Source organism: Zophobas morio, unplaced genomic scaffold (assembly GCF_036711695.1).
Source record: "Zophobas morio isolate AGI-343-1 ecotype UQ-CSIRO unplaced genomic scaffold, CSIRO_AGI_Zmor_V1 ptg000026l, whole genome shotgun sequence".
In the NCBI taxonomy this organism is placed as follows: domain Eukaryota; kingdom Metazoa; phylum Arthropoda; class Insecta; order Coleoptera; family Tenebrionidae; genus Zophobas; species Zophobas morio.
In genome coordinates this window covers 2311332-2336014 of record NW_026972131.1, presented here as the reverse complement: position 1 = coordinate 2336014, position 24683 = coordinate 2311332, and the positions used below count along the sequence as shown (strand labels likewise).

The 24683-nt window shown below is 32.6% G+C and overlaps 1 protein-coding gene across 1 annotated transcript in view; it reads left to right on the top strand.

Moving 5' to 3' along the window:
- The first annotated feature begins 639 nt into the window (after positions 1-639).
- Positions 640-24683, top strand: part of LOC135136327 (uncharacterized) — a 47541-nt gene continuing 23497 nt past the window's right edge. Inside the window, exon 1 of the mRNA XM_064065556.1 lies at positions 640-1098. Coding sequence (XP_063921626.1) covers positions 1065-1098 — 34 coding nt within the window. The 5' untranslated portion in view covers positions 640-1064. The remainder of the gene's footprint in view (positions 1099-24683) is intronic.

Genomic DNA, 24683 nt, shown 5'->3' with positions numbered 1-24683 from the left:
GTACCCAAATAGTTCCTCTGAAATTTGAAGTAAATAAGGTTGCACAGTTTTTAATAATGTTGAGAGTTTTCCCAAAAAAATTGATTAGTCTAATTAGGTAATTCTGTTACATTTGTAAGGTTGGTAAAGCTTAGTAATGTACGTACGAAACAACCAATCACATTTTAAAATTTATGCGGAAGAGGTAAAGTGCAGCAAAGAAATTTTCTCATTGTATAGGTGATTACATTACAGTTGTAGAGTTCTGGGTATATTTTTATCACCTGCATGACCTACATATCCCCGTCCCATTTTATTTTTTACCGGAAAATTTATGTCGTAATAATGACTTCCGTGAGGTCCTTACCATAAAACAAATGAAACTCGGTGTTCCTGAAGAGTCCTATAATTCCACGTTGAAAATTACGATCGCCGTATTAAAAAAAAAGCTATAATATTTCTCAAGTGAAAAGGGGTTGATGAAATAAAGCCGGCATTGTTTGTTTCTTGAGTTAATTATGTTGGTAATTATGTCACTCGGAAGCATTCAGTGCTGAATAAATCTTCCGACTTTAATAAAAGCCGAAGCTATTGTTTTAATCTCGATTATCTAGGCGACGCTGGGCGCCGCCGCAGTGAGTGAGGCTGCAGGACTCGTGACGTAACGACGCCGCGTGCTAGTTACGGAAAAAAAGGCGCCCACCGCAGTGCATGGTTAGATGTTTGTGTGGAAAGTGTGTTGGGTGGAAAACTGGAGGAAAATTGGCTTTCTGGAGGCGTCATCAATTAAAAATTTTCGTTCGATACCTGGGAGACGGCGCTGCGTTTAAAATGCACGTTAGGTGACAACTTTCTCGAAGAAAGCTGGACGTGGGTTAAGTTTAAATCGGAAGGAAATGACCGGAATATGCTTTGCATTGTAGACGGTTGATGATGGTGGTACGACGAACGGAAAAAACAATACCTCATGAAAAAAGTCAAGAGTTGAAAACAGGTGTTTAAATATAGCGTTTGGAATTTAGCCACGGTCTTAAACTTTTAATTAAGATGCACAACTCGAGGAAGAATACTTGAAACAATCTACAATGGGTTCGCAAGGAACAGACGGGGGTTTGAGCAGTAAGTGTTCTTTTAATTGATGTTTACAATGAATATTTAAAATTTCTGTTACGTTGTGAAAAGTCTTATAAATACACATCTATTTCACGCTCTTTAAATAAACATGAAAACCTAATTTTCCTTGGCTTGAAAAGAATTCAACACTCCTCCATTTGTTTAAATTACTAATTAACAAGCTAAAAAAACGCCAAATATTGCTTCTGAGTTTTGCGTTATTTATTAATTTGTGAAAATATTGATTACTACGAAACATGAATATTATAAACTTCGCTGGGAATGTCTATCAATCGTGTTGTTTTATTATTAGCACGAGGTTAAGTCTATTGTTTTGGGTTAATACATTTCGATGTCATTGCAAGATTTGATTCTATTTTCGAAGGAAATAAATTTAACATAACCACACGTGAATAAATATTTATGAGCTTAGCTGTCTTCATTATAAAAGCTGGATGTGGAAAAAATTGCTATATTGAAAGATGCACGAAAGTTAGTTTTTTATAACGATCCAATCGAGTTTTGCGATCTTTATTTCAGTAAAAACCACTTCCAGTTTACAGAAAATTAGTGAATGAGTACTCTTCACGTTTTCACATTTTTTTTTTGGTGGTTTTTATAGTAATGACGTTTAAAAAAAAAGATTATGTTATAATATTATTATTATTATTATTATTATTCATAATGGTCACTAACTGAAGAATACTTGTACGTTATACTGAGTAACTGAGTAGTATTATTTTATTAGTGACAAATTTAAATATGTATAATGTAATCAACGTTACTTTGGCTTAAAAAATTTGGAGAAATTAAATGGCCGTTTTAAAATAATACAAAAAAAAAATGAGACGCCGCGGATTTGAATTTAAAGTATCCTGAACTCCACGCCCCCCAGTCTAAATTTGTTGACAGATAATATGGTATTTCCACAGCAATCCTGCTCGTAATTTTGGAATTTTTGAGACAGAATCAGTGCTCTTAAAAGTACTTTCAAATAAGCAGTTAACTTCAACTACAACTACTCTTTGTTATGTTTTTAAAATAATGTTACGATAATCGGTGATTAAAATCGGCGTGGGTTAAACTCGACAATTTATTTCTTTATAACTCGAATTTACACGATTAACTATTACAGCGATTATGTACAAAATAATCTCGACCCGACTTGTCTGGCTCTTCTTAACAGTCGTTGGAGTCGACTCGTCTGAATAATCTCGTTCCCGAAGGTGGTCTCCACTTACCCCCATATTCCCTTCTCGATGTTTCGCAATCGAGGTCTTTCTCGAATCCATCGCGACTTTCGCTTCCAGGCCTTTCTTTAGCGAACGCCGCTTCGACCGGCCGATGAGTCAATCTACATACTAGAAGAAACACATACGGGTTTATTTCGTGACAATAAGAATGATTCAAATCGTCATCTAATTTATTCCTTGATGGTGTTAGGGTTTTCCCACCAGAACTAGAAATTCTCTCAACAGGCGCTGATGACGGAAGTAACACATCTTTAAAATATTTGGAAATTTTTTTTAACATCATAACGTCTTTGGAAAAATTCTGATACTTCTATCTGAGAACTATTGGTATTAGATATTTCAAGATTTTTTGACGGCATGAAGTCAAAAAATTATCCACATTTAAATAATGGAGATTTTGGATCATCTAAAAGATCAATAAATCTTTGATGATCCGATCCAATTCATCTTAAAGACTGGTATGAGACAGTTGCATAAATATAAGGTCTGATATTTTTTTACTATAGTATTCCTCAATGGCCTACAAAATCGTAGATCTTTAGCTAGCATTCCAAATCGCTGATAGTTTGCCAAAAATACTATGATAATTTTTTTTAAGATTACCAGAGCTATTAGATACGGTTTTATGTATCTCAACTCTTGCTATTTAATTTAACGTGTGTGAGCAATATTTAAATTGTTTAGGTAAATGTATAATATCATCCAAATAGTATTCGCTGTTTAATAAAATGAAATTCAAATCATCAACCTAAACGTCATCTTCTTCTGTTTCGTTTCCTACTTCTATTTGAGATGAGCTAGACTCATTTTCATTGGTATTTTCGTTTGAAAAAAATTTAAAAGCTTTACAAAATTTTTTTGACATTATCAGTTACAATACCGCTAATTTTACTAATATCGCTAATAAATTATTGGTGTGTGTTGTGCAGAATATTACCAATTTAATCTTGAGAATATTTAATTATTATTATTATTATTTTTTTTATTATTTACTACTAGTCCAGAATCAACTTATGATATGTACTCGTCAGAATGTAGGAAATCATACACGACAGCGGAATTTATAATTTAAAAGATTTTATTTATGAATTCCTTAACTGCTATAAAAGCAAGCTCCTATAAGCCAAAACAAAAGATTTCCTTTTAAGAGTTTTGGTATCAATTTTTTGACCAAATATCTGCAGTGGTGGTTTAAAAATTGTGATATTTCAATGGTTGAAGTTATCAAAGAAATGAGGCCGGAGTTGTCTTCAGCGCCCCGAAATCTACAAGAAAAAGTATTTAGTTAAATTTAGAAAATCGTCGAAAATGGATCGAAATTTGCTAGTATTTGCCAAATAACCTACTCTCTAAGAAAATAAAAAGCGGATGGGCCAGGCTAGTATTTGCCAAAATAAGACTTATTTTGGCAAATGACCTAGTCTTCTAAGAAAAGGTATTAGCCCCGCCCACCCACCCTTTATTTTCCTTGAAGAGTGGGTCATCTCCAAAATCAGTCTTATCTTAACGAGTACTAGCCCCGCCCACCCACCCTTAGTTTCTTTGGGGATATGTCATTTGCAAAAATCAGTCTCATATTTGCCAAGATAAGACTGATTTTGGCAGATGACCTATTCTTTATTTTCTTAGAAAAGTAGGTCATTCGTCAAAAAGAGTCTTATTTTGGCAAATACTAGCCCAGTCTTTTATTTTCTTAGAGGGTAGGTTATTTGACAAGTGCTAGCCCCACCCCCCCGCCTTTTTTTTTTTTAGAGAGTAGATCATTTGCCAAAGCGAGTACTACGCATTTTTTCAGTTTTTCGATTTTTCAACTTTCAAATTTTTCAATTTCTCGGTTTTTAAATTTTCAACTTTTCGATCCATCTTTCGATTTTGATTCCTCTGGGCAACTGAAAAAAACTTCGATTTTTTAATTTTACAATTTTGGCAGTTTTCCGATTTCTCAGTTATTTGATTTTTAAAAATTTCGAGAAAACAGATGTTTATTGTTTTTAATTTTCGATTTTTGATTTTTGATTTTTTGTCGTCGAGTTTTTGGAAGGGAGTAGAAGGTAATTTTGATCACCGATTGCCATATTTACCGTAACTTTAAAACATATGAAAATTTTGTTTCTAATTTTCAGTTTTTGGATTATTTGTTGATTTTTAAAAATTTCGGTTCGAATAAATTTGTTCTTTTTAGTTAAAAAATCGAAAAATTACAAATCGTGAAAAGGAAAAATCTTAACTTGAGAACTTGAAAAATGAAAAATAAAAAAATTGCAAAAATGTGAAGTTAAAACTTAAAAAATCAAAAGATTGGAATAAAAACTGCTAAATTGTCAAACAAATTATCAAATGAAATATTCAAAAGTTGAAAAATAAAAAAACTAAAAAAAAGAAAACTGGAATTTAGAATTTGATTTTATGAGATTTGTTTTTTTTTTTCAATTTTTCAGTTTTTGATTTTCCGATTAAACAGTAGTATAATTTTCCGATTTCTCATTTATCCAATTTTTCAATTCGTCATTTTTTTATTTTTAAGTGTTTTTATTTTTAGCAAGTACTAGCCCACCAGCCTTATTTTCTTAGAAGGTAGTTTATTTGGCAAATACTACCATAGCGTAAAATTTCATTTTTGCAAAGGTTATCTAAAAATTCTGAAAAAATTCAGAGATATGTATATCCCGACGTGCTTATTCCAAAAATGTAGCATGTATATAGTAACGGAGCAATATTTTCGAAAAATTCGGTGTGAAATTCGAATTTTTTGTAATTTTTGAAAGTTGCGATATTTCAATGGACGATTTTGGAAAAACGGTTTAAGTTATCTGTGAAATGAAGCCAGAAGTGACTTCTGCGGCCCAAGATCTACATGGAAATATTTAGTTAAGTTTCGAAAATCGTCGAGAATGGGTCGAAATTCGCACAAGGGAGGTAATACGAATACATAATGGGAAATTTCATTTTTGAAAAATTCATCTAAAAATTCTGATTAATTTCAGGGATATAGATCCCGACGTGTTGATTCCAAAAATATAGCGTGGTTAATGGTTACGGAGTAATATTTTTTCCAATGTTAAGAATACTTTATTTCTGTTTAGGAAAATTAAGGTTTATTTCTTGAAATTTGTTTAGAGCAGTTATGAAGTTGTTATTCAATTCAAAATTCGGATTATCGAGGTTATACTGTATTTCTAATTGACCTTAATTTTCATGGCAAATCAAATATACAAATAATCCTTTACCTGATCAAAAGAAATTGCTTTTCTATTCGAATAGACTAATGCTGCCGCAAAAAAAATGAACTTTGCAGCTTTACTAATTTTATTTGGAGGTTGTCCTATAATTTCGGTAAAGGAATTATTGGCGGGCTTTTAGCTTTGGCTTTTGTTCAAAAGGTCCACTTTATTTGGATGTTTTCTCTGAAACTTACTCCTAAAATAAATAAATTGATTAAAATTTGTTTTTAAATGTTAAAAAATCAAAATTGGACTTGACTTACCCTTATATGTGTTAAAAAGTTAGTGGTTGATTTATTGCAACCGTTTATAATGCCTTGACTTCCGTGGCAAAATTGGCGCGTCGCTTTAATTTTGTCACCATTCATTTCAAATATTTTAAAAAACTCTAATTTAAAGATAGGTGGCAAATTATTTTCTATGGCAAAATTGAATTAGACGCAGGACACAGTTTTCAAGGTTTTCAACAGGTTGAACTGAACTGAGCAACTGAACAAGAAGATTTTACCTGGTCCGGTAATCCAACCTTACAGTGAGGCGGATTAAAAAGAGACTATTCAAGAGTGTAATTAAAAATGTAGTAAAAAATATAGTTAAATGTAGTTAAATACGTAGTTAACTTCACCGATAGTAGTTGAACTACATTTTTAATTACTCGTAGTTAACTATTTAACAACACTACAGAATGGATACAAATTTTACAGTAACAAATTATTAAACCACAGAGAAAAGAACATGTTGCACTATAAATTTCAGGAGTGATTTTGCATAAGATGATCCCATAAGAATTCTGTGTTTTTGATAAAGTCCAATATGAGTATGTATATTGTAACTTACAGGCGCATCTGTAGTAGCATGTGATTCCAAAGTTTGGAAGTTCATTTTTTTTCCTGACCTCAACGAGTGACTGCATGGTCGCTTTCTACACGTTCTACCGGAAGCACGGTTCGGAAGTTGTAGATTAATAGCGCACAACTGTTTGTTTAGGGTACTGATGGGTCCCGTGAACAGACCCACTACGTTCCAGTTCTGCTGAAATCATGCCTGTGACGTATCTCTTATGGACACTTTTAGGAATTGTTTGAACCGGATCTTCACCCGTAAAGTCCTTTTTAGAATTAAACCTCACCAGTCAGTGTTGACTTTTTCGTTTCCTCTATGCCCCATATGACGAGGTATTTAACAAAGAAGAACTGTCTTTAATTTCGGAGGCTTCCACGATCGGAATCAATACAAGATCGTTTTCCGGGTTTGAACCATGTTAATTGAGTTTTTGGGCTCAACGTTTCGCACACTTTGGTAAGTGGCATCTTCAGGAGCAGGGTTAAGAATATAGCAAAAGAGCATGTAAGAACCCTCTTGTTGCATGTTGCATCAAGGTAACGCGAATCTTGTCCTCACCCTACGTCTTGAAGGTGATTGATCTACTTTAGCATTTTGGTTCCGTCGCCCGTTATGGCTATACCGAATCAAAAACTGTCATCGTCCATCTCGAAGATGCTAACCTGTGTGCCATTGTTTTCGTTGTATTGGTTAGGTCCCTTTCGTGAAGTCCTGCCTCCTATTGTTTCCTCGGAATGTCTGTTATGTTGTTGCGTTTGATCTGGGCCTGACAGATTAAGAGCTAGTGACAGAGTTACTTTTTATATTTCAGAAAGCATGAAAATCAAAGGAATACTTACAGAATAAGAAATACCCATTCTAGCCAATTTTTCGAACCTTAATAAGTTAATAACCAACCCCAAATTCATAAAGATTTATTGTACTATTGGCGGGAACTTGGTGATGGAATTTTGTTAGGGCACTTAGAGTTAGTCATTAGAACAATTAACAAAAAAATTACGCAACTTTTTATTATTCAGTTAACGATTTGGACAGGAGGAAACGTTGTGTCAAGTATTCAGCTCATCTTCGAATGATACGCCTATTACTTTACAATAATTATAATTTTTTATCATTACTGCTGAAACATGCAAAATAAATATGTCGCTGGCTCTTTACTCTTACGGCGATCTCGCGATTCTTTCAGGTCCCTCTTTTTCCAGTTCCGCTTAAGTTTTCCCTACCTCTCTTGACGATTCTGAATCCGTGTTTCCACTTCACTCTGTCATTTTTTATTTCTCAAGCGTAAGCGAATTGTAATCGAGTCCACTTTCATGTTTTTACGACGTTTCATGACCCCTAGACCAAAAAAAGGTTGGCTCCCATTTCCGTCTTTCCTGGATGGCAAAACGCCCCCACCATAATGGGATGACGTCATTTCCGAAATTTAAAATAGTAAATATTATTTCAATTATATAAAATGATATACACCTGTACTTGTGGTTTATGAATCGGTGTTGAGTTTTCATCGTGATATTCAGATTTTTGAAGAAAAAAATCAAAATTGTATAACATTTTGTGAAACAGCAAAACCAAAAGCTCTGAAATTTTGCAAACATTTTAAGGTTGTGTTAGGCATGGTAAATTGTTGTTTATCTATTTATCTACTCAAAAAAAACTGATAACGTCATTCAAAATTTTGTTGAATGAATCCGATCTAAATTCATGCATTTATATTTTTTTAAATTCGATATAGCCGATGACACAAACAAAATAATGAATGAGGATATCTATTTAATTGATCAAATGAAGAACGACTCACCCCATTTTCTCGAAAATTACATTGCACCTACTCAAATTGATACACGTGTATTCGTTAAAATTTGATGTCATCATAAAATTTTGTGATGCACTTGAAATATACGCATATCATACTTTATTATTTGTACTTTAACATTCCTCACCTATCTTTTTTTCAACTTATAGGAGTTATAAAAAAAACCGCAAAATTAAATAATACTATAACTTTTCAAATAATCTCTGTGTGTTCCTTTGAAGAAAGAACACACGGAATTTTGTGAATATTTATTATTACAACATTGTTACTTTATCCCGTATCAGATGGTCGTGGTATTCTACACTACAAGGCTATTTTGATAAATTCTTAGCTACCAGAGAAGAAAAAAACAGTTTGAAAATAAAAATATTTTTTTATTCTATGTACATATTTCCTTTTCAACGTCAACTTTTCTTCTTGCTCTGCAAACCAGCTCTCCACAGCGTTTATTATTTCTGGGAAGAAAATGCATGTATTGTCCTTTCAAAATTTCGTTCATTTGGAGAAACAAAGGAAAGCCGGATGGAGCAAGAATTCATAGTTCCAGCGGCAATTATTAATCTAAATACTCGATATTTTGTCCATGAGTATTATGATTTATTTTAATTCGATGATCAGACAAAATGATGTGAACTGCATTGATATTTCGGTGTTTCAAGTTTCCCGTTATCTTCAACCGAAAATTTACCCCTCTTAAAACGGAAGTTTTTAAGATTGCCTGAGAAGGGCAGAAATCCCCAAGTGTTTTAAATACACTTTCTCCTTATTCTTTAACTCCTTTATTAAAAACATACACTTACTTCGTCGATATTCAATACTATCGATTTTCACAATGTCGATAGATTTGTTGTATGCAGTTTAAATTATCTGGGGTAACTTATTTATCAAAATAAGTACTTTTAAATGCGCATTTTAGGAGAAAGAAAAATACTGGACAATTAAATAGAAAAAATATTCCGATTTTGAAAGCAATTAAATGCTAAAAAAATTGATCCTGAAGTACAGTCAACGAATTCCGCTTCTTTGAAAAATTATAAACAATTTTTGTTTTCTGATAACCTTTATACCTATAGTATAAACCAGTGGTGTAAATGACAAATTCCAAGGAGGTGCCATCCACAGACATACGGACAATATGAACTATGTTCAAAGCAAATAACCAACGGAAAAGAGTGTACATGCCTAACTTCGATTGTTTATGTTTATACATCGAAAGAATCTCACGTAGAAATTTGTTTAATTTGAATGAGTTATCTCCTCAAAACAGAGAAGTAAAATTATTAATTAAACCACAATGGAACATGATGTGTTGGATATGATCATTATTATTCTTATTTGATCATAATCAAATTTTCTCGAAAATGAGGTTCTTAATTTGATCAGTAAAAAATTGCCCGAAGTATAATCCGACAAATCCAGCTCTTTAAAAAAAATTATAAAATTTGATTTTCCGCTTTTCGTTATGTGATAACCGCTGTAAAGTAAAAACCAGAGGTATAAATAACACCCCCACAGTCTTTGCGCCGTAACGACAATCTAAAATATATTTAAAATACATAATTAACGGGATAAAGAGTCCTTCAGCACTAGATAATAACAATGTGAAGCTCAAGTGTTTATTTATGTTTATACATCGAAAGAATATCACATAGAAATTACGTAGTTTGATTTGTGACTTTTATCATTTTTTGTAAAAGTTAGCCATCGATATTTGCTAAGATAAAACTGATTTTGGCCTCTAAGAAAAGAGAAGGTGGGTGGGCGGGGCTAGTATGTGCAAAGATTTTCCTGTAAGAAATTTAATTAAATTATTGTAAAAAAGACACTAGAGGCTCCAAAGCACCTTCAATTTCTTTCCAAACAGGAATACCTAGAACCTCAAGATTGTTTTAAATTAAAACAAAAAAAAAAACTGGGTCCCAAAATTAACTGAAAAACAGGTCAGGTCTGAATTTTCCAAAAAGAGAACACCAAAGTCTCCACAATTCTTTTAAATAATTTACAAAAAAATCTCCATGGGCTTTCAAAATAATACACCGTGGGTACTCAAACACTGCGGCACTCAAGGCCTTTTTAGATTCGTAAAAAGTAAAACACTAAAAACTCAAAAGAATTTTTTAAGTTCATCCAGCAACAAAACATCAAATTACTTTAAATTTATCCAAAAATAAAACACCGGGGGACCTAAAATTAACTGTGAATTTTTTTTTTGACAATTTTGACAATTTTTGAAGTTGTCATTATACCTTATGTTATAATGGAAAATTTGTCACTACTGACTTGAAATTGCACACCTTTTGAGGTTATCGGAAATATGGTAAATTGTTAATCAAAATTTATCCGTTTACGACCCCCCTAAAAACTGACGACGTGAATTTGTCAAATAAATCTTATCTAAAGTGTGCAAAATATGATGACTCTATACTTGTGATTTATCATTACTTCATATTTTTAGAACTTCTTATATAGGGTGACTCAAAAAAATTAATGAATGAGTCAATTTATGTTATTGATCAAATCGGGAACGGCTCACTCCATTTTCCCAAAAATTTTGGGAATGATGTGTCCTTGCAAAAATGTTGATGACGTCATCACAAAACTTTGTACAGGAAAAACTCATTTGAAACATACGCGTAGCAAGTTTTTTTGCATTTACTTTAACATTACATACATAATTTTATTTAAACTTATAAGGTTCTTATAAAAAAAAATAAAATTCGAAAGATCAAATTTTGTAATTTTTCAAAAAAACTGGATATGTTTTATTGTACTTCAGGGGCTAGGGAAGTTTTGTCGAAATTGAAAAGATGTATAGTTACCAAATTTCAAAAGCTTGTAATATTCACGAAACTGACAAAAAACATTTCGGATTCCACGAAAGGCACAATTCTGTTGTCACATTCTAGCTCCTGGAATTATTTGCTTGAGGTTTTGGACCAACGCTGTAAATATAAATTTGTAACGTTGATAAAACATTAACAATAGTTTTTCACATTATCCAAGCATATATCTACTCGTATGAAGTATTTATAATTAAATCCATAAAGACAATAATTTAATTTAAAAATAATAAACTTTACTGAAAAGGATATTTAGATCCAACACGAGCACCAAATTTTAACAAATGATATCAACGCTATAGGAGTTCAGTGAATAGTTAGATAATTTATCTTAATTTTCAGTTATATTCCGAAAGTTAAAATGTTTTGTGGCAATAGAATTTTCATTTATGTGTTCTGCCATGTGTGATTAATGTCAATCGCGGTTTTAACAAAAACCGCCTGTTACAGATTTATTAATAAAAGCTTCTATATAAATAACACCTAGAATAACTGCGTTAGAGAACAGTCGTAGGTATGTCTGAATTTGGTTTTTCATAAAGTGCCAATGTAAATAACAGTTCAAAGAAACTGAAAGCTGTCGAAAATAGCATTTGAATATATTTATAAAATATACTCCTATATTTGAATTAAAACTCTAGGAGCCGGAAAAAATCGTCTTTATTTCAAATTAATTAGTTACACCAGTTCAAAAAAAAAACAACATCAACAATTTATCTAAGAAAATATATAACAACATTCAGTGAAATTTGGCGATATTAACTAAAATCTATACTCTTCGTCGTTCTTGCAAAATGAATGACGTCATAACAAAAAGTTATTACCTAAATATTTATAGTAAAATATACCATGAGGCATAGAAATTTAAGTAATGTACGCTTATTTTTTCCAAATTGTATACATAATTCATTTTAGAATAATTAATGTACTGTTACGAAATAAACCCATACGTCGCCCCAGTACGACGCCTATGGGTTTTCTAGTTTATGCGGCGTTCGCATAAAGACAAACCTGAAGGCGGTCTCGATTGCGGGTCCAGAAACACCTCGAAGCGGCGCGGATTAGTGATATAACTGGGAAATAAATAACTGTAATTCTTCAGTAAGTTGATAATCTTATTTCAAAAGTACATTACGAAACATCTAACTTACAGACTTTTGTAAAATTTCGCTATTATTCTATCCATTTTTTCCACAATATAGTAATCAACATAAACGATGAAAATAGATCATAGTTAATTAACTCTTCATTTTGTATTTTATTTACAAAAATCGCCTGAGTTGATATTAATCAATCACCACAGTTAATTGACTTTTTGAATCAGTAATTTGCTCATAATTAGATAATTTCGCTTGTTTTCGTTTGCAGGCTGTAAGCAATCTATAAATTACTGGAACTACCACAGTGATTTATACACATCTGTATTATTTCATTCAGTTGGTTCTAAAACCAATAATATTTACCTATAAATTTGTACATATGTAAGTTTTCTATTTTCAAGCTCTTTGCAAAATCTCATACTTTGCTGGTTTAGATGATAGGTATAAATAGTTAATTTGTGAATCATTACACAACCTAGATTAAAATGAAAAAAAGCAATATTGCTGTCAGTAATGTGAGAGATCAAAGTTGTTTGTGTAAAATAGTAGACAATTTTTAAAATAAGTTTCAACAGGTACAATAAGCGTCAGTAATATTTTTGGAACTGCTATAAAATGTTTAATCGATGAAACTGTTTAAACTAGTTGTGAAGTACGAGTAAGTTGCTCAGATCGAATGCTTTTATTGTGATGATTTTTATAATATTGAAAAATACCTTATGAAATAAATTCAATTTAAAAATAAACAATATTTAAAAAAAAGCAGCTTCATTATTTCTCGTTTCGTGCTTTTTCCACTGTTACTTTGGTTACATTCAAAATACAAGCAAGGAATTGAAATCGTTTTTTGTTAAGCTCATGCTATTTATTGGCAGGGTCGTTGCCAAAACTTTAATAGTTATGTTTCAGGGACGAAAAAAGTTCTGTGTAAATAACTTTACAGATTATTTAATTTCGCGTTGTTTCATGTAAGAGTCGAATTAATTTTTTTTAGAAAAAACAGGTGACAGAGGGGCGATAGACAAACGGAAATGGGAGATCTACTTTGTCATACTCTTGGAGCTATGAAACGTCCAGAAAACATAAAATTTGCCACAATTTAAAACATTTACGCGGATGGGTTTGTAGAAACATTTTCTTATAAGTTTCAAAGTAAACAAAAAATCCAGGAGTACAAAATTTATTTTAAACATAGGTACAATACGGGCAAAATTAAAACCATAAATCAACCGTAAATAAATTTAAGTAAAACATGTTCATTTTTATGTTCTTTATATACAAAGATTCGGCTGATCTCAGCGAAGAAAAGTCGGAAACGCGGTGTGGGTACGTACTTAGGTGAATATCTGCTGCCCTATGAGCATGTGTGCACAAATGAAAAGCCAGCCTGAAAACTCGGCCAAGGATCGATGCGAATGTTGAAACGTTGAAACAGTGAAAGTGAAATTTGTGAATGCTCGCGATACCGATGTCAGCAGTATAGAATTTCCAATAGAATAATATTTTTCAAAATAAACTGACTACAACAACATTCTATAAAATCTTTACACAACGTTTATATCTAATTTTTTCCGGAGAGTGTTTGAAAGAGTGTGTGAAGCAATTATTTAGAGGATTATAATTTTCAGTTGACAGTATAACAGTGAAATAAATTTTGTTGCCGCTCACAAACAGCTCTAAATTCATAATAATTTATTTGTCGTCTGAAATAAAGAAGTAAAAAATTTAATATAGATCTGCATTTTATTTACGCGTTTTAAGTGCTCTTGTTAACGTAAAATATCTTGTTTTTTGAAATGTCATCAATCAATTATAATTTCCTGGAAGAAGTTGCATCTGTTAAAAATCTGGCGTTTTTCCAAATCTACCAGTTATCGAAGTAAAGAATTTTTGTGAATGTGGTTAATGGACAAATACTGACTTTATTATAATTGAGTTATGTCTAAAGGATTTTGACATTACTATTCAAAATATTTTTAGTGTGACTGTTTAAATACGTATCTTACTTTGTAATGTACTTTCATACAATAAGAAAACAAGAGAAAGAAATTTTTTACTTCATCCACGCTTACACATCTAAACAACTAAATAAAATAAATGGACGATAATGCATAGATTTTTTTTCTAATGGCAAACGGAACAAATCAAGTCATTATCAATATTAATTCCGTTTGGGATGATAATGATAGTGAAGATGATGACAGTAGTGTTGATAATTTAGAGTTGTGTTAAAAATTAAATTTAACAAAAGAATAAAACTTATAATTATTCAATTAATTTTCAACTTCGGCGCTTCTTAATACTGAAAAAACTTCGTGATTGTAGAATAAACGGCAAAAGTTTCAAGTTCATTCGAAATTTTCTCAGCAACCCAAATATGTATTTTGCAATTACGCTCTGCCCTTCGCTCTAACAATGAATAAAAAATTTATCACAATTGAGATCGGGACGGATGGGTGGGGCGTAAACTTTTGCTTTAAACAAGTTTTCAGTTTCTTGCTGCCAAAAGAAGACCTCGTATATTAAGAAAAAATGGCCAAAATATAAGCCCCGCCCACCCACCCCTTCTCAATTGTGATGAATGTTTTATTCATCGTGAGTTGAAGGGCGGAGGTTAGTTTCAAAATCCTCATTTCTCCACAAGAAATTATCATATAAAATTCGTCACAATTGAAATTGGGGCGGTGGGCGGGGCTTAATCTTTGTTTTTACTTCCCGAGCGTAAGCAAAGGAAGTATTGTAATCGAGTCCGTCGGCCGACTCTCTACTTTTACGTTTTCTCGATCTTTCATGACCCCTAGAAGACGAAGAAATAGGTCTCCCATTTCCGTCTGTCTGTCCGTCCGTCTGTCCGTCTGTCCGTCTGGATTTTTATTAGATAATAATCTCCGAAAGTACTCGACCGATTGTTGTGAAATTTTGTACTTATATTAAGAATATCATGTAGATGGTAAAACGCTAACCAAAATTTGTCTAATCATCCCCACCACTAATGCGATGACGTCACTTCAAAATTGTACATAGTAAATGGGTTTTCAATTGTATAAAATAACATAGTCCTACACATGTAGTTTACAACTCTGAATCGACTTTTCACCCGAAACGTCCAGATTTTTGGAAAAAAAATCAAAATTATAAAACAACATTTTGAAATTTAATTTTTAATCTGCTAACCAGAATGCTTTGAAATGTTGCAGATGTTTTAAGGCTATAAAGAGCATCATAAATCTTTAGTCAAAAAATATTTGCTTATCCCCTCCAAAAACTTGATGACGTCAGCTCAAAAGTTTGTGGAATAAATCATATCTAAAATGTACAAAATATGATGAGTCTGTACTTGTGATCTATCACTCCATTCATATTTTTTGGATTTGCATATACAGAGTGACTCAAAAAAATTAATGAATGCGTAAATTTATTTTACTGATTTACTCAGAAACTACAAAACCGAATGCTTTGAAATCTTGCAGATGTTTTAAGGTTATAAAGAGCATAATAAATGTTTAGTCAAAATATATTTGCTTATCCCCTCCAAAAACTTGATGACGTCAGCTCGAAAATTTGCCGAATAAATCATATCTAAAATGTACAAAATATGATCAGTCTGTACTTGTGATCTATCACCCCATTCATATTTTTTGGATTTGCATATACAGGGTGATTCAAGAAAATAAATGAAAGCGTAAATTTATTTTACTGATTTACTCAGGAACTACAAAACCGAATGCTTCGAAATCTTGAAGATATTTTAAAATTATCATAAGCATGGTAAATTTTTGATCAAAATGTATTTGGTCGTCCCCCCTAAAAAATTTATGACGTCACCACAAAATTTTGCTGAATAAATCCTATCTAAAATGTACAAAATATGGTGAGTCTCTTCTTGTAATTTATCATTCCATTCAAATTTTTTCGATTTGCATATACAGGGTGACTCAAAAAAATTAATGAATGCGTAAATTTATTTTATTGATTTAATCAGGAACTACAAAACCGAATGCTTTGAAATCTTGCAGATGTTTTAAAGTTATAAAGAGCATAATAAATTTTTAGTCAAAATATATTTGGTTATCTTCTACAAAAAACTGATGACGTCAGCTCAAAAGTTTGCCGAATAAATCGTATCTAAAATGTACAAAATATGATGAGTCTGTACTTGTGATTTATCATTCCATTCATATTTTTGGATTTGCATATGCAGGGTGACTCAAAAAAATTAATGAAGGCGTGAATTTATTTTATCGATTTAATCAGGAATTACAAAACCGAATGCTTTGAAATCTTGGGAATATTTTAAAGTTATTATAAGCATGGTAAACTTTTGTTCAAAATGTATTTGTTCATCCCTCCTAAAAAAATTGATGACGTCACCCTTAAATTTTGCTGAATAAATCCTATCTAAAATGCAAAAAATATGATGAGTTTGTACTTGTGATTTATCATTCCATTCATATTTTTTAGATTTTCTTAAGAGGTGGTTCAAAAAAATTAATGAAGTCAATTTATTTTATTGATTAAATTAAAGGCAACACTTATTATTAGTATTACACCCCAACCAACCCAATTTGGTAGACACAAAATTTGTTAAAGGAAAAACTCGGTTGAAACTTAAGGGTAGCACGCTTATTTACATCGACTTTAACATTACAGACCTGCATTTGTTTTATGCGGTCACTTGGTTCCGCGAATGCGAAATAGACATGTTTATAATCAACCAATTGTGAATTTCACCGTCAAGAATTAAAATAAAACCTAATGTTTTGTATAATAAGCGGAAGTCGAAGCAATAAAACCGATTGTCGTGTTGTTTACAGTTTCTCTGTTTGACTCTCACGTATGCTGTTACGCTTGTCATCTTAAATTAAGAATGTTTATACATAAACGATTTTCAGTTGCCTCTCATATTACACTGATATTACTAGACAGCGGATTTCTGTCACGATGCTACGTCACGATTATCGGTGGGGACGCGCTGGATCGCCGGGACTCAGTAGCGGATGATAGATAATCACTGAATTTAATCAGTACTAATTCCATAAATATAATTAACGATTTATTAATCAAACGGCTAAGTAAATGAGAGCGGGAATTAACAGCAGAGTGCAACGAAACAGCGTTATTCTAATCTCAAATAAACAAAGTGCACTCCGTAACTGCAATGAATTCGCATCCCGTACGAGCCGTACCGAGTTTGGCCTTGCCTAACCGGACAGAAATCCGCTCTCTACATATTACACACCGACGTCGTATACGTGAGTAAATTGTTTCGTTATTTTATTGATTATAACAAATCAATATTCAAAACGACCCAATTCATTTTCCCGAAAATTTGGGAATACAATAATTTTATTCTTAGTATTACACTACATCTATCCCAACTGATATACGTGTCCTTGCAAAAATGTTGATGACGTCATCACAATTTTTTTTTAAATTCCCACTACAAAAATGTAATGAGAAAAAAACACAATAGGCATGCAGTCGTCAAGTTTCCGACAGCGAGGGAAGTACTGTCTAAACTCTTTAGACCAATTTTTTAATATATAGAGTTTTCTCTCAACAATAGGATAGTTAAACAAGTTTTCAGTTTCTTGTTGCCAAAAGAAGACTTCGTATATTAAGAAAATATGGAAAAAATATATGCCCCGCCCACCCACCCCTTCTCAATTGTGACGAATAATTTATTCGTCACAATTGAGATTGGGGCGGGCGGGTGGAGCTTTATCATTGTTTTTTAATATATAGAGTTTTCTCTCAATATTAGGAAAGTTAAACAAGTTTTCAGTTTCTTGTTGCCAAAAGAAGACTTCGCATATTAAGGAAAAATGGCCAAAATATAAGCCCCGCCCACCCACCCATTCTCGATTGTGACGAATAATTTATTCATTGGGAGCTGAAGGGCGAAGTTTAGTTTCAAAATCCTCATTTCTCTACAAGAAATTATCGTATAAAATTCGTCACAACTGAGATTGGGGCGGGTGGGTGGGGCATAATCTTTGTTTTTTTAATATATAGAGTTTTCTCTTAACAATAGGATAGTTAAACAAGTTTTCAGTTTTTTGTTTGCCAAAAGAAGACTTCGTATACTAAGAAAAAATGGTGAATGTATAAGCCCCGCCCACCCACCCCTTCCCAATTGTGATGAATGTTTTATTCATTGTGAGCTGAAGGGCGAAATTTAGTTGCAAAATGGTAATTTCTCTACAAGAAATTACCATATGAAATACATCACAATTGAGATTGGGGCGGGTGGGTGTGGTTTAATTTTTTTTTAATATACAGAGTTTTCTCTCAAAAACAAAATAGTTAAACATGTTTTCAGTTTCTTGTTGGGAAAAGATGGCTGTGCATATTAAGAAAAAATGGGCAAAATATAAGCCCCGCCCACCCACCCCTTCTCAATTGTGACGAATAATTTATTCATTGGGAGCTGAAGGGCGGAATTTAATTGCAAAATCCTCATTTCTCTACAAGAAATTAGCATATGAAATTCGTCACATTTGAGATTTGAGCGGGTGGGTGGGGCTTTATCGTTGTTTTTTTTTTAATATAGAGTTTTCTCTCAACAACAAGAAAGTTTAACAAGTTTTCAGTTTTTTGCTGCCAAAAGAAGACCTCGTATATTAAGAAAAAATGGACGAAATATAAGCCCCGCCCACCCACCCCTTCTCAATTGTGATGAATGTTTTATTCATCGTGAGCTGAAGGGCGGAGTTTAGTTTCAAAATCATCATTTCTCTACAAGAAATTATCATATAAAATTCGTCACAATTGAGATTGGGGCGGGTGGGCGGGGCTTAATCTTTGTTTTTTTAATATAAAGAGTTTTCCTTCAACAATAGGATAGTTAAACAAGTTTTCAGTTTTTTGTTGCCAAAAGAAGACTTCGTATATTAAGAAAAAATGGTGAAAACATAAGCCCCCTCCCAATTGTGATGAATGTTTTATTCATCGTGAGCTGAAGGGCGGAGTTTAGTTGCAAAATCCTCATTTCTCTACACGAAATTATTATACGAAACTAATCACAGTTGCGATTGGGACGGGTGGGCGGGGCTTAGTCTTTGTTTTTTTTAATATGTATAAGCCAACTTGGAATAAAATAAGTCACATATTTTTTAAAACAAGTGAACTGCAGAGAAGATTAGATTTTAATTTTTACAGTTATGACAGGTGAAAATTTATAGCTGTGTAATTGCGTCTTAAAGAAAGCATTTTTAAAAATAATTATTATCGTTCATCATAAAAAAAACAAACTAACTTTGTTCAGGTTGCAAATCTTGTTAAGTTTTCGAAAATTTGTTGCTCCATTAAACGCATTTTAATTTTAGTCCACTGTTTTGAGAAGACAAACTCATTCAAATGAACAGAGAAATATGTATTTTGCAATTACGCTCTGCCCTTCGCTCTAACAATGAATAAAAAATGTATCACAATTGAGATCGGGACGGATGGGTGGGGCGTAAACTTTTTATTTAAACACCTTTTCAGTTTCTTGTTGCCAAAAGAAGACTTCGCATATTAAGGAAAAATTGACAAAATATAAGCCCCGCCCACCCACACCTTCTCAATTGTGATGAATGTTTTATTCATCGTGAGCTGAAGGGCGAAGTTTAGTTTCAAAATCCTCATTTCTCTACAAGAAATTATCGTATAAAATTCGTCACAATTGAGATTGGGGTGGGTGGGTGGGGCTTAATCTTTGTTTTTTTAATATATAGAGTTTTCTCTCAACAGTAGGATAGTTAAACAAGTTTAGAGTTTTTTGTTGTCAAAAGAAGACTTCGTATATTAATAAAAAATGGACAAAATATAAGTGTTGTAGGGACACCTCCATATGAACTTTGGTATGGAAAGAAACCAGGGTTGAAACATCTACGGATCATTGGTTCCACGTGCTATGTTCACGTGCCGAAACAGCAAAGACACAAGATGGATCGAAAAACCATCAAAGAAATATTGATCTGCTGGAATAAGAAAATCACCGAACTGCTTCTACGATCCTGTTGTAGAAACAAAATGCTAGATATTAAAAAAAAAAACAAAGATTAAGCGCCACCCACCCGCCCCGATCTCAATTTTGATAAATTTTTCATACGTTGTTAGACCGAGGGGCGGAGCGTAATTGCAAAATACATATTTCTCCTTTGATTGAATGAGTTTGCCTTCTCAAAACAAAGGCATAAAATTATTAATTAAACCAGAATCGAACAAAATTTTATGAACATTATAATTCATATTTTGCTCGTGGCTCGTGGTGGTAATATAATGTTATTATAACGTGCAATTGTTTTTGCGAAAATTTGCACGTTAAGCGAAAAAACTAAAAGCGGATTCGTATACTACAAGCATAGGAGTATATTTTTGTATAACATTCTACTCATTTTAAAATACGGGTCATTGAAATGACGTCATCAAATCGTTGGTGAGGATGATTAGCCAAATTTTGGCTAGCATTTAACCATCTACATGATATTTCTAACATAGGTACAAAGTTTGACAACAATCGATCTAGCAGTTTCAGAGATTACGTGCCTAATAAAAATGGATACAGACAGACAGACAGACAGACGGAAACGCGAAATTACTTTTTTCGGGGTCATGAAACATCCAGAAAACATAAAAGTGGCAATTCGTCCGTCGGAGTCGATTTTTTAATTCCTTTTTTCGGTTATCGTAAGCATGGTAAATCGTTAATGAAATTTTTTTGATTATGCCCCTCTAAAACAATAATCACATCTTTTTACAATTTTACCAAATAAATGTTCTTTAATTTAGGTATATTTACCAAATATAAAGGTCAATTTTTGCCGTACATTTTTTTACATTTCACCCCAAGTTTTGGATTTCTAAAGATTTTGATTATCATTCCAGCGGATCAATATACAAACAGCTGACTTAAAGATTGTTACAAGAATTTAAATTTGGTCTGTTTCGTAAAAAAATGAAGGCTTAATCTTTGTTTCTTTTTTAATTTATAGAAATTTCTTTCTACAACAGGATAGTTAAACAGGTTGTCACTTTTTTGTTGGGAAAAGAAGACTTCTTATATTGGGAAAAAATGGAAAAAACAAAAGCCCCGCCCACCCACCCCTTCTCAATTGTGATGAATATTTTATTCATCGTGAGCTGAAAGACGGAATTTAGTTGCATAATTCGCATTTCTCTACAAGAAATTACCATATGAAATATATTTTTAAAAGGGTAGAATTTTTTAGAAAAATATTGATTTTACAATTAAACTCCGCCCTTAGGTCTGATTAGGAATGAAAAACTCATCTCAATTGAGATCCGGGCGGGTGGGTGGGGCTTAATATTTTTTTTGTAAATAGAGTTTTCTTTCAACAACAAGATAGTAAACTTTTTTTTTAAACATGTTTTCAGTTTCTTGTTGGGAAAAAAGACTTTGTGTATTAAGAAAAAATGGACACAATATAAGCCCCGCCCACCTGCCGCTTCTAAATTGTGAAGAATATTTTATTCTTCTTCTTTCTTAATCTTTGTTTTTTTTTCTTTATATACATAGTTTTTTCAACAATTTTTTGCCGCAAAGAACAAGAGATATTATAATAAAAAACATAAAGTCAATCTATTATACAATAATTTTGGACTGTGCTCCCAATGTAAGTCACGTAGAATAACTTATACTTTCTTGTTTTTCTCGAAAAACTGAAGAAATGAAATACTTAAAAATCTAAAAATCGAAACGTCCAAAAGTTGGAAAATCGGAAAACTGGAAAATTTAAAAATGAAAACTCGAAGAGATATCGTAAAATTAACGTGAAATTGAAAAAACAAACAATTATAAAATCGGAACACCGAAAAATTGAAAAATTGTAAAAATAAAGAAAACAAAAAACTGAAACGAAAAATTGCAAATGGAAAAATTAAAAATCGAAAACTCGAGAAACTCAAATCGAAAAATTGCAAAATCTAGAAATTGAATTGAAAAGTTGAAAAATTGAAAATTTAAATTTAAACTTCAAACCTCGAAAAAATGAAGGGCCAAAAAAATAAAAAATTGAACTGATTTTTACTCTATAGAGATTCTCAAAAACAAAAATTGCAAAAAAATTATAGTTTTTCAGAGAAGTGAGCGAGGGAAGTTTTTTTTTTGTATATCAGATACTAAATTTGACAAGCTGACGAAAATATGGATAAATAATGTTCGCATTTAATAAAATTTTTCAAAGCACACAAACGTGAAATATTCAGACGAATTTTTTTACATTTCCTTGTCTGATGGGACTCTCAATTACCCAAATGACTCCAGTACACAACCTCGACCCTCTCGATTTTTAATAAGATTATGAACACTCATAGTGTCCACCTAATTTCGTCCCATTTTAAAATTTCCTCTTAAAACCTGGATAATGCACAGACATGTATGTCTTTTTGTGAGACAAGAAGATGGGAAGACGATGATATTTCTTCTCTATGTCGATGATGGACTAATTGCAGGTGAAGATGAACAAACCTTCATCAATGAGTTTCAGAAAGAATTCAAAATTATTTTCAAACCGGCGACATATTTTCATGGACTTGAAATCGAACTAGGACGAGATGGCTCCCTTCAAGTTAGTCAAACTCATCACACAGAAAAGTCGCTAGAAAGATTTAATTGTAATGCAGTAAGTACTCCCATTGTCAAAGATATTGAAACTGTAGGAAGCGCCCGTAACGAAAACTTTCCATACTGGCTGATGTTTTTGATGTGTGGACTCGGCCGGACATCGCTTATGCTGTCAGTGTGGTCCAGGAACCTGGAGAATCCTACAGAACATGACGTGGTTCGAGTGAAGAGAATTTTACGGTACCTGAGGGGAACTTCAAATTATAGACTTGTGTATAAGAATGACCATGAGAAAGGGGTTCTTATCTGCTACCGCGACGCTGATCATGGTGCTGATCTCAGCACTGGACGATCAACATCAGGGGTGTCATCATCGCACCACAACCGTTTTGGGGACTAAAAACCCTATGTGGTTGATGTCCTCTAAAGCTCGAATAAAAAAAATACTCCTTGAGATCCAACTAATTGACTTGGGTTTTCTCTGCTTTTCTAAGACTTGGTAGGCAGGAAATAAATTTTGACTTTGGGCCATTTGCTAGGAATCAATTAATTATGTACACCTTGCACCTAAGTAATGTTCGTCATTGGTGCGAGAAAAGTGTGGATGGGGGTTATTCGGCACTACTCACACCAAGGTTAAAATAGTGTTACCAATAAAAAACGGTTTAAATGTCTTTTTAAAGTATCCTGTGCAAGTAATATAAAAACACATACTTTTTCGGACCATGGTCTTCAATTAGGGTTCCTTAAATGTGGGTATCTTACTACAATTTTAAGAACGCTTAGACACCAGGCGAACTTTAACAAAGAAAAGATGGCGTCGGCCAGTGGAAACGTGTTGCATACAGTGTTGTCTTCTAAAACAAATGATGATGTTGATAAGCAATGCAGAAAATGTAAAAACAAAGTATCTAATGCCTGGTCATGTGTTAAATGTCATAAGTACTTTCATAAAAGCTGTGCTTTAGTGGTACAAGAAAGGAATAACAAGCTTATTTTTATGTCGAATAATGAGCTAGTATGTAATAAGTGCTGTGGTGATTCGAATGAATCTGTAAATTCCAATAGTTCTACATCTTCTGCTCAAGATGTTTTAAAGTTCTTGAATAGTGATGAATTTTCCAATCTGTTAAATAAAATGGTCGACAAGGCTGTGCCTCTTCTAATGATCGAAATTAAAAAACTTAGAGATGAGGTTCAGATTCTAAAATCAAGTATTTTCGAGATGGCGAAGATGTCAACAAGAGAAACCCCGTATAGTTCTTTAAAACTGCCTTGTTGGGATGATGATCGTTTATCTGAAAAATCATCGGTTTTATATAGTAATGAAATTGAAGGTAATGTCTTCACAATTAGTGGTAATAGTGACAAGAAGGTCCTCAGAAAAACCTGGATAAAACATCGTTTAAAAGAAATGTAAACCTTCGCTCAGCTGTTGTGGAAGATAATCAAAACGTCTATGAACCCAATAAAAATGCTCCAGTTAAGTCCAATATTACTAATGCTACCAGTAAAACGAGGGTAATGAAGACCTTGATAATTGATACTTCTCAAGTCACCAATGAAAATGGAGATGCTCTTGAAGATCGTAGTAATGAGTTCGTTGCTGTCACTAGGCGACGAAAAAGGGACATTCATGTCACAAGAGTAAATCCTGGGGTTAATATTAGTAGGATTGAAGATATATTAGGAATAAATTATAGTGTGTTTGTAGCGCAAATGACAATATGGACAATATTCAATCCTTTGAACTCAAACAGTTAAATTCTAAGTTCCCGGATAAATACAGTTCCTTTAAATTATCAATCGATTTCTCATTAATTGAAAAAGTTTTGGATCCATCTTTTTGGCCAATCGGTATTGCTGTTCGTAAATATTTTAGTCCTCGTAGTGTACGAAGACAATCAAATTTTCAAAAAAGTCCATATCATCAAACTCAGAGTTAACT